Source organism: Kogia breviceps, chromosome 15 (assembly GCF_026419965.1).
Source record: "Kogia breviceps isolate mKogBre1 chromosome 15, mKogBre1 haplotype 1, whole genome shotgun sequence".
In the NCBI taxonomy this organism is placed as follows: Eukaryota; Metazoa; Chordata; class Mammalia; order Artiodactyla; family Physeteridae; genus Kogia; species Kogia breviceps.
The window spans coordinates 4,251,242-4,262,864 of NC_081324.1; the positions used below are offsets into that span (position 1 = coordinate 4,251,242).

Sequence of the window (11,623 nt, forward strand, 5' to 3'; positions counted from 1 at the left end):
AGATTCTCATGTTATCAGCGCAGGGTGGTACTTGGGGACCTTATAATGAGTAGAGATTTCACAGACGCACACGGAATTATGCACATGGAAAATGGAATCTTCCTCTGGAAAAATGGGAGATTTTTTGTTAGAAGGACAATTTCAGTGGGAATGGCTTGTTTTGCCGTGGCTGCTGCCGGTTCTGTCCTTCCTGGGTCCTCCTACCGTCACCGCTGACGTTCCCTCCCGTCTTTCTCTCTCTCTGGGCTCTACAGCGGCTGACTGCCTGCACACGGTGGTGGGATGAGTGGAGGTCCTAGCGAGTGACCCTTTACCAGGACAGATTTCTGATACAGACTTCACCAGAGTTTGTCTCAGACTCTTTTTTGTTACCTTTAATCTTGCCTGCCTGTAACTAGGCATTTTGGTCTTTTCCTTAATCTTTTAGAAAATCCTCAGATAATTTTGCTTTGCATGCCTGTTCTTATATCACTTTCCTTTTTCAAAGCCTTGCCTTTTCTTTGGGCTACCCCAAATTCTGTAACCTGCCCCAAAGATAGTAGTATGTTCTCTGAGAGTTTCTGGAAGGAAATGGGAGACATAGACCATCTCTGGGAATAAGACGGCACCAACACCAGCGTTCCCAGTTTTCTTTCTTTGTCACTTTCAGGTGCCAGCAGGTAAGGAATAGCATTTCTTTTAGTCTTCAAATGTGATGGTTGCTTATTAAAACGGCAGCATGAACTTAGTCACAAGAGTGAGGACAGTGACAAGATGAGTTGCGGAGTTCCACACCATCATGATTTAGACTTGATTTCCTTGGCAATGTGTCTCTCTGTTTGTCTCTTCCTGCACATAACAAGCCAGTCCCATATTTATTGTCTTACCAAGACTTGAATTATTTTTTTCCAAAAATCAATTTTTAGGCTTTGTTTCCTTACTAATTGTTTAAAAAATCCAAAAAATTAGAGCAAATGTATTTTAGCATCAATTCATTTATTCTATATTTTTTCCTAAACAGTGGCCATTCAAACCAATATAACCCAAGATGTTTCTCTCATTCTCTTTTTTTTCCTTAGAAAACTGCCTTATAAATGGTTTAGGCAAGGTCTGAATCATAAATGGTTACATATGTGCATGCATACACACTTGCACATGCAATGCATGTGTGCATACATACATGTAGACACATACTTTTTTGTTTCCTGTGCTTGATGAGAAATTAAGTTGAGAAGTTGTCCTTTTGTTTTAGGTGGAGACTATTGTGTTACTGTCTATGAAGTAGAATGTTTACTTTCTTCATTTTAGCACTTTAAAGATAAAATCTATATATATATATTTAATAAATTTATTTAATTTATTTAGTTTTGGCTGTGTTGGGTCTTCATTGCTAAGTGCGGGCTTTCTGTAGTTGCGGCGAGCGGGGGCTACTCTTCATTGCAGTGTGCGGGGCTTCTCATTGCGGTGGCTTCTCTTGTGGGCTCTAGGCGCACAGGCTTCAGTAGTTGTGGCGCATGGGCTCAGTAGTTGTGGCTCGCGGGCTCTAGAGCGCAGGCTCAGTAGTTTTGGCGCACGGGCTTAGATGCTCCGCGGCATGTGGGATCTTCCCAGACCAGGGCTCGAACCCATGTCCTCTGCATTGGCAGGCAGATTCTTGACCACTGCGCCACCAAGGAAGTCCCAAAATTCTATATTTTTGAAACTTGTATAATTTTCTGATTGTTTACAAAAGGCCTATGTTTTTAACCTCATTTGAAATTTTCTTTTGAAGATAGGCTGTAATTGGAAAATGATGATTTAATTTGGGAGACTTGTCTATGGTCACATATCTTTAACAGGACCCCAAAGTTAAGGAACTCATGAATGAAGCCACCCACAAAGAAGAAACAAGAATCTGTGAATTTGCATAATTTGTGGGTGCTGCATAAGTTAGTCATTTTGTGTCTCCCACGTTGTTGCTTCTGTGCCTGTCAGGCTGTGCCTAAGAATAAACAGACTGTTTGAGAATTAACAAACCACATTTGTCATTGCCATGGCCTTGGAGATGCATCAGGAAGCTTCAAGATGGCTTTCAAAGTGAGCCAGTCAACAGCCTATACCTCCAGGGCGGCTTCCCATGTTTAGATGGACTCATATTCTGTGCCCCAGTGGAAGACTTTTAAATAAGTGTGGAAATGCGTTCAAGATGTAGATTGGGTAAGGACTGAGAAAAGCTTTTTGAGATTTTGAGAGTTTTATGGAAAAGCTAAGAGGACATTCCCAAAGGATGAAAAATGTGTGCCTAATGGTTTTATTGTCCTGTGAATAACCGGGAAATACATGTTTTACTATTGGAGAAAGTTTGTCTGCACTTTTGAGTAGGAAATTGAATACAAAGGAATCGTTTTCACCCAGGTTATGAATGATTTATATTGCCACATTGTCATCTGTGACTTCTGGAGTAGCCTATTTGGTTAAGTAAACTGGCCACTTCCTTTTAACTCATCTGCCTGGGAAGCATACTCATTTTTCTGTCTGTCCTTCAAACAGCACCCTGGTGGGGAAGAAGTCTTAAGGGAACAAGCTGGAGGCGATGCTACTGAAAACTTTGAGGATGTCGGACACTCTACGGATGCTCGAGAATTGTCCAAAACGTTTATCATTGGGGAGCTGCATCCAGTAAGCACCTTTTGGGGGCCTTGTTTCTCTTTAAGGCTGTGGGTTGACCTTACTCGAATCAGTGCATATTACAAAATTTTAAAAGGAAAAAAAGCAAAAAACAGTTCCTCCTGACTTTAGAAATAAATTGACCAGAAATTTCTTTGTATTTCCCTGGTTGCACTTTTCACCAGCACTTAGAATCCTCTCACTCCAGGGTCACGTCCTGGGGACAGTACGTCTCAGACTCTGAAGTTTCCCTGAGCAGCAGATTTTAGAAGGTGGGGGTATTGACCCGGAGTAGGGTTATTTTGTCTTTCTTTCTTCTTTGACCAAAATATTTTTCTTAAGAAACTCCTCTCTACTTTCATTAGTTTGAGGATATTTAAATTCTGAAAAATGATTTAGACATTTTTAAAAAGTCAGCTATGTAAATGAATAAACTCTGCCTTCTGTAAAACCCACACATGGTCCTCATCCTTCTCACTACCTGAGACCTTTGAGAACATCACCTTTGGTGGCAATCCATGGACTGGTTTTGCAAAAACGTAGGCTTGTTTTGGCTTTTATGTAAACCCGGGGCTGTAGTAGGAATTTAGGCCCTTCTGCAGCAGTTTAAAATGTACATTTATAACTTCACTCATCAGTCAACCAGAGTTATCAGGAATATAGCTGCAAACTTGGAATCTGGAGCAGACAGGTAGATCCCTCTCACCTCTAGAGAGAGCCTGGACCTCTCTTCTGAGCCAGTGCCTTCCTTTCTCCTCCCCCAGCTCTGGGCACGTTACCAGTGGCCAGCCTGAAGGGGTGGAGGTGCTCCTAGAAGCGGACTCCAACAAGAAAAAAAACAGCAAATAGCCTCAACCCCAGTGAGCACACCTAGAAACCATATGAAAAACAGCCATACAAACAGTTTTGTTGCATCTGATTGATGCTTCTTGTCGTGGCTGTGAATAAAGGAAAGGTTGAAGTAGGCTCTTTGGGGAATGCCTGGAGGTAGGAAATCTCTTTTAGAGCAGTTTCCATTGAGTGGGATGTGGTTTTTTTGGTGGTGGGAGATGGTACTTTGAGAAAGGAAGCTTCATTTATCAGGAAGGTTTATTCATCCACATATTTTCATCTTTATCTTCATATGTCACCAAAGCGAAATAGTTGTATGGTAATTGGAAAGGCCTTCCCTTAAAGTGTTCCATCCTGTCCTTCTTTCCATTCCAAAGCTTGTGAGGCTAGAGCAGGTGGGATTTTAGGCTGTGACTGCAGCATTCCTGCCTCACCTGTGATCACCCTTTAGAGAGTGGTTTATAACCCTATAATTGGGAGACTGCAGGAATTCACTGAGGATACCACACAAATTACACACACACACACAAATTACACACACACACCCCACCCCCACCCCCCCACCTCAAAGTGAATTTCAGAGGATAGAAGGGAAGAATCTAATTAGGTCTCAGCTGCTCCCTGAATTACAGATCAGAATCCGGGTCTCATAAATATATATACAGATCAGCATATAAATATGACTATCATGGATGCTATTTTAAACTTTGGAACGCTACATCGAAGTAAATCTAGGCACGTAATCTGCTATTAATTTTTGCAGTCAGATGGATCAAACTATTTGATAACCTAGATGGAACCTAAAATGCTAATTACTGAATAATAATTTCTTTTTTTAAAATCTCAGTAAAAGCGAGTACTTTGGAAATGAGTTTTACAGATGTTTTTCCTTTCATAATGGACTTCACTTTTTTTTTTCTTAATTGCAGGATGACAGGTCAAAGATAACCAAGCCTTCGGTAAGTGTGACCATCTCCAGTATCTCGGCTATAGTTATCTGTGCTGTATTTCATACCTGTCAAACTGGAGGGCATTTATTTACCTGAGGCCAGCATAGGTCTTTCTAGGTTAGATGAATATGTACCCTGTTGTCTCAGCAAAATTTTTTGTTTGTTTAGGCCGGTCAGTATATTTCATTTGGATAGCTTGTGTATTCTTGTCACAAGACTCTCAATACTTAAAATAACTTTTTCACCATAATTATCAACAGGTACCTTTTGAAGAGCTACTTTGTGTAAGTAGCATTGTGCTTCTGATCTGAAAGATTTGACATAAACCTTCTTTTCAGGGAACTTAAAATCTGAGCAGAGGTCTTAATACTTAAACCTTTAAGGACACTACCTATGTCTTCTTCATCTTCACGTCTCTGGGACATAGTAGGTGTTCGGTAAATATTTGTTGGTTGAATTTAATGCTAATTAAAGAACTTTTTGATGTATTTTTCCTTAAGAAAGGAAAATAATTCTAGTAGTGCTACTTTTATGTCCTGGTTCACTAGCCCTTCTCTCTGAACTGATCACCTCACTTAGATGACTTAGTACCTCTTTTGAGGCTCCTTTTTGGACTGTTGAAATTCTGTGACATGAAGTTTTTCGCTTTTTCTCCAAAGTCTGTCAGGGAAAAAGTGTAATTTTTCCCATTAGGTGTTCATTATGTTAGTAAGCTTGGTGCATATCATTCAGCTGTAGTAAAACAAGGGTTTGCTAAGGCTTGTTACCTGAACTTGGAGCTAATGTAGGTCCAACCATGTCCTGAACCACGATTCCTACCAGCAGAAAGCAAGCACCGATTAGAGCTAAGATCTCCTACATAACTTTTACTTCTGAGAGACAGACTCTTCCTTTAGAACATAGGTGACTTTGCTGACTTTAGAGCAGAACTGGAGGAATATGGGACAGGAACTTGCTATTTTTCTTAGAGGCCATAAGCAAACACAGTGAAAGAAACTGCATGACCACTTTCCTAGATTTGTCTTTTCTGTGCTTCTAGTTTATTAGAAGAGAGTGTTCCTTGTTGGGTGTGTCTTAAAACCATTCCATCTATCTCCAGTCTGATAAATGTGCATTGTGGTCTGAATTTTTGAAATTTTGCCTGCTGAAGATATTCGAATTGTGAAATAAGCTGCACCAAAGATTATTAGCTTGAACCTGCCCAAAGGGAAACAGGTGAAGTTGCCAAGTTAAGATATTTGTAGACACAGAGACGCATTTTTAAGTAAGCAAATTCATATCTATCAATTTGACATGGACGATATCATTAGTGGCAATACCTACTGATAGGTTTTTGTGGTTGCAGTTTTCAAAACATTGCTATGTTAGTGAATTGATTTGGTTCTCATGATATCATGGGGGAATCCCTGGACCTTCAAGGGAAGGTGAAGGCAATGAAACTCAACCTTGTTCCAAGCTTTGACCTTGTTTAAGGTCACACACTGCAGAACCACTGCTAGCACCCACTTAAGGCTTGGCAGTTGCAAGTCTCTCATGCCTCCCTTAGGCTCTAGCCTTCGCATAAAAGGCATCACTCCATCAGCAGTATTTTTAGGAAAGCCTTCCAGTGAAGAAATAGGCTAAGTGAGATGAAGTTATAAATGAGGTGGCTTTGATTTGCAAAAGCTCGGTGGGCTTTGCATGCTTTTATTGAGAGCTTATCATGTACTGATTTCAGTGTTAACCTTTTCACTACTTGAAATTGAACCCCTCAAGGTCACGGAGTGAACAGGAGGCACAGCCTGTAATAAAGACCAGAGTCTTTTTTCCCTGTTCTGACAAATTTGTTAGCTACATACCAAAACCCAACTGTGGCCCAAGTGCTAAGTGGTAATTCAAACTTGCCTTAACTCTTAAGCGTCCCTGGGTTAAGAGCCTAGCAGATAGTAAGCAATCAAAAATGCATATTATCTTTTACAGTTCACCTCTCTAGAGGATCATTGTTGCTGGTGGTGATGCTGCACTAGTAGTGGAAGGCAAGCCAGCCAAGTTTCCATGCTGAGTTGTCAGCATGTTTGGTGAAATGCATGTGCTCGGTATAACAAAATAACAGATCCATGTTTGCCTTCTGTTTACTATTTCAGGCTTAGCTTTCTAGTGTGACAATAACATTTTACCTTAAATGAACTGTTGTATTTGTTTCAGAACTGATTATGTCTTTCTTTATATGTCTCTAAATAATATTTTCTCATTGTCCAGTTACTTCTAGTAATCCTTATTAATTTTATTCATCTACACAAAATTTGAAACCTAATCTTGCAGTAGTTATGAATACTTTTTGTAGTCTCTAAGATTTAATATTGCTTAAAAAGATAATAACTGTGAAATTTTCTTTTAAATGACTATTTTTTTCCCTCCTCCTGTGTCAGGAATCATAAAGGCCATGTTACCAGGTTGGTGGGTCTCATAACTGCTTTGCTTGCTCTTCCTGGAAGGTTTCTACCTTTTCACGGGAATGTCTTTAACTCGCCTTGCTGTGTGTAGCTTTGCCTCACTGCAAATCGCTGATCTTTTTGCTAATGGTTTTTTATCTTATGTTTTGGGAAACTACAGAGATAGAACTCTCTGTGAAGCTGCCTTGTTTCTGGCTACCTTTCTTTGAGGCACTAATACTTTTGCTGGTGTGGCGCTTCAAAAGAATGCTTCTTAACAAGTTTTTAAGCCCGAGAAAGCTTACATTTCACTAGGCCTTAGTTACCCAACTGTTTGGGGAAGTATGCATCTTCCCAGAGCCATCCATAGTTCATTTTCATGGTACTGACAGGAAGGACCCCTCTCAGAAAGTGCTGGAAAATAATACAGGCTGTAACTGTGAAAGATCGCGGCATTTGAAGGTTTCTTGGTGGGTGACAGTGTGAAGTCAGCCTGTGACGCCTCCAGTGTCTTTTTAGAGCCTTCTTGACAGAGTTAAAGAAGGCCAGGAAAGGTGGTCCAGACTGTAATAATTTAAATGATACTTCTTATTTTTTCTTTTTGGTTGACATGTCTTTTTATATCATCTGAGTACACTTTTACTTCATATGAGATTTGATGAAATAACTGATGTTTTTATTGAACATTTCATTCATGCTTTTGAAGAATGAAACTTAAAGATAATGATAGGTTCTGTGTATGTATAAATGATACCTGTGTTCGGTTTCTTTGTTAAATTATTTAGATGTGCAGAATATTTTAGCTAGCCTATTAATTTTTAACATTTTCTTTCAAATTATCTAATTTTTTTTCTTCTGAAAAAATGGTGAAATTAGGTATTCAGGTGAGAAGTTTATGATATAATTTTCCCTTTCAACTTTTTTTGAAGAATGCACTGAATAAGAAGAATGAATTGAATAAACTATTGTGATCTTGTTTTAAAACAGGTTTTAGTCAGTTGAATAAATGTTTAGATGTTCCCTTTAACTTACTTTACTTTTTCTCTTGTGTTTCAGGAAACTCTCATCACTACTATCGATTCCAATTCCAGGTATGTGATATTTTTCTTTAAAAGCATTATTGTGATCGGAAGGCTCCTAAAATCAGAGTTGGACTGTGGGCCTCTCCCCTCATCCGAGGCACCTCTGTTGCTCCGGCTCCCGCCGTGTGCCTCTCAGTGGGCAGGCCAGGGGTCATCTCCACCTATAGCACCCGGACTGCCCAGGGCCTTCCCTCCTCAACTGTCTGACAGCTCCAAGCGTGGACGCTTTCGAGCGACCCCAGATCTCACCCTCCAGCTGCATCTACCTTAAGGAACAGAGCAAGTGTAGTCTCCTGTTCCCCATGGCAGTCCTGTGACCTGGGCAATCTTTTCATCTCCAGGCGGACATTCCTCATTTCCTTCCTCATTTGATATGTGGTCAGTTTCTTAAATTGTCATGATTATGCCTCCCTAAGCATGGCTCAGTTTTCCCTTGTCCCTTCTTCAGGTTGGTCTTAAAATCAAACGCAGTAATCCAGAGTAGCATGAATCACTTGTTCTAGGGACTAGATTGCTTTATTATAGTTTAAGATCATAATGACACTTTTGGCAGCTCTACCATCCTGACTTGTTTAATTGCCATTATGTACATTTTTTTGGACCCAAGCTCAAAGGTACACAGTCCTGCTTATTAATTTCGCCCTGTCAAATTTTGCTGCCCCCAGGCTGTCGGTGTTCTGGTACATTCCCTGCAGTATTTCCTTATTTCCTCTTGCTTTCCCCTGAAATGTCGGTCTCCTTCTAAATGGAAACTGAAAACCTACCAAATTACACTTATAATCCTTTTGCAATTTAAATCCTTATTTTGACCTTGATCTTTGAATGGGTTGATATGTGAAGAATATTAAAGGTTAGAAAGTTTATGACAGAAAATATATGTATACATAGCTGTTACCGGCTCTTCATTCAGATTCTAAAACCTATACATTAATTTGTATTTTCTAAGAAGTTATAGGTTCAAATCTGTGTTGAAGATCTTCCTAACCCTTCCCCTATATCATCTGTCATTTTTAGTAGATCAACAATTCTATGCATCAGGACTGAACAATGTGTAAATTAGGGATTTTTGTGAATTTACACCTATGGACCACAGATTAAGTAATTTGGGCATGTTATTTATTAACACGTTAAACTTAACCACACACATGTAAAGAGTAGATTTTTTTCAAAACAAAATCACAGAATGTTGAGCTGTGGTGCTAGTAGCAACCGTAGTAATCCCATGCTTCAAACTCCTTAACTTTATGCTCAGGGGACGTGATTTGCCCTTGGCTATAGAACTTGCTGATGGCTCTCTTGAAATGAGAACCTTGGTCTTCCGGTTCTCAGTTCAGTGCCATTTTCAATTCTTCACTTACAGATGTAACTAGAATAAAACCAGCTAGGAATATTCACTTTCGTGAACTTGTGATATGTAACCCAGAGTTGATGTCTTTTCGATAAGTCACGAGTTCCAGGTGGCATCTGTTGGGGGAATGATTCATAGCTCTTTGTGTAAGTACATAGAAACAGATCTAAATGGAACTGGGAGGACATTACTCTTCTTATAAGGCTGGAAGGACAGACCAGTTGCCAGTATACCAGGACATGTGTTGTGTACTCACTGCACTTTCAGCAATTCAGAGTTACCTTTTCCTCCAAAAATGTTAGAGAAGTAATAAAAACATGCCATGGTGACTTTCATGGTAAAGAGAAAGAGCACGGTTTTGAGTCCCCTCCTTCGAACACCATGCAAGCATCACTGCTGTTTCTTTCTAGCTGGTGGACCAACTGGGTGATCCCAGCCGTCTCAGCCCTGGTTGTAGCCCTGATGTATCACTTCTACACCTCGGAACACTAAACACATTCTCAGAAGCCAATGGAAGAAAAGACTGCTTTGGTCTGGGGAGAAAGAAGCCACCGTTAACTGCTTCAGCTGACAGCACCCTTCACCTGACAATGATTGGAATATACACCTGTTCTCCTTTCCTCCTACATTAGACACAGAACAAACCAAACAGAACTGTTCTTTCTACTCCCAAACTTTTAGAGTGTGCCTTTTTATTCATCAGCTTTGTTTTGATGTTCCGTCACTATGTCATTTGCTTATTGTGGGCACAATCTTTTAAAACATACCACCATGTTAGGCTGTCTGTTTGATATGTAATTGTCTTTAATGTTTGGAATCTGATTATTTGGCAGTCATTTAATGTGCTAATCTTTCAGATCCAAGTTGTCTGTCTGATGTGAGCAGGGGTGTCCTTGGATCTCTTCTTGTGCTGCTTCATCTAATTGAATAATCAGGTATTGCACGTTTCCAATGTAGTTTTTTTTTTTAAGGAAATTAAGGAAGGCCCAGAAATAATAGCTTAAAGATTTCTAATAATTGTTCTACTTGAACAATCATATAGATGATAAAAAGAGAAAGTGGCCTGCAAGACCTAGAAAAGATACGCCATCTTTTCTTTGATTAAAAACACCAGCAACATCAACAAAAGCCTGTGAACCATGAGAGAACATTACCACTGTCCCTTCTCTCAGCTTAAACATGTCATTCCGAAGAGATTCTCAGTTATACAGGTTCTCAGGTTTTACAGACTCCTCCTTCAGAGGTGAAAACTGTTTACGTGCTCCTGTAAAGAAATGTTGATTCCCTAATTTGTAAAAACACACATTTGAAAGAGACTGTGGGACATTTGGAATCTGATTTTTGAAGAAATTTAGCTCTGGTGATGGGCCATGAAGAACTCTGGTGTGGACTGATTCAGTGGACTGATTCAGTCACCCCGTCTTTGTTTATTATTCTCTGCCCAGTGCTTTTGTCTTTAAATGTCGAAACTTGAGAGTTGAATTTATAGACTCGGAAGTACTTTGTAGTTAGCGATGATTGTCCATTGGCCTGCTAGCCGACTGACGAGCCATGGAGTTCTTCCGAAATAACTAAATACATTGGGAAAGGAATTTGTTTAAATTACAGAGCATAGATTTTTATAATCAATGACATGTATTACCCTCTGCCTTTCTTGTCACTGGAAGTTAGAGCGAATGTAGGAGGGCAGTGGGGCAGCTGTCTCTATCACATGGGAAAATACCTTGCAGAGGAATCCTTTGTTTAGATTTTAATAAACATAAGCCTGGAACCAAATCACGCCTCTTGTAATGGACTTGAAGTACCCGACCCATCCCTCTGCATTTTGATACATCGACAGACGAGTCGTTACAGGCTCTGCTGTAATGTGCTGTCATGACTATGTAATCGTGGATAGGTCAGCAGCTAAAAAAAAATGACTGTGGGACCTTCACTCTGCTCTTTGATGCTACCGTATCAAGGATATCCATGTCGAGTTCCACAGTTCTTCCTCTAAGATAGGAGAGCAGTCGGGTCACTGCTCCGGGCGTGGTTTTCAGCATCATTATGAAGGGTGTGTGTGGAAATAAACAGTATAACCAAAGGGATTAAGGCACGAAATCAGTGCCCTGGTGAGCGTTTCTGCATCTGCCCTCTCCCACTCCCCCACCCCCCCACCCCAGCGCGCCATAGATAGGGGCTCCGCGGGTTCCTGTGAAGCTTGGAATGAAATGACCACCAAGCTTGCACTCCTCTGCCTGGCCCACACGTGCAGTGAATGTTTGCATGTCCCCCATCTGGATCTCTTAGAGAAGAGCTTGCTTTAAATTTGGATGAGATACTTGGTGTGTGAAACTTGAACAAAGCAAATCGTACAATAATTGCGATATTTACAGT

At 40.3% G+C, this 11,623-nt stretch overlaps 1 protein-coding gene across 2 annotated transcripts in view; it reads left to right on the forward strand.

Annotated features, from left to right (window-relative positions):
• CYB5A (cytochrome b5 type A) overlaps nucleotides 1-11,023 on the forward strand; it is a 30,234-nt gene extending 19,211 nt beyond the window's left edge. Inside the window, exons 2-5 of one of the 2 annotated variants that reach the window (XM_059039701.2) lie at nucleotides 2,509-2,637; nucleotides 4,386-4,415; nucleotides 7,874-7,908; nucleotides 9,658-11,023. In XM_059039701.2, coding sequence (XP_058895684.1) covers nucleotides 2,509-2,637; nucleotides 4,386-4,415; nucleotides 7,874-7,908; nucleotides 9,658-9,739 — 276 coding nt within the window. In that variant the 3' untranslated portion in view covers nucleotides 9,740-11,023. The remainder of the gene's footprint in view (nucleotides 1-2,508; nucleotides 2,638-4,385; nucleotides 4,416-7,873; nucleotides 7,909-9,657) is intronic. The other variant, XM_067015860.1, reaches the window with a different exon arrangement.
• The last annotated feature ends 600 nt before the right edge of the window (nucleotides 11,024-11,623 follow it).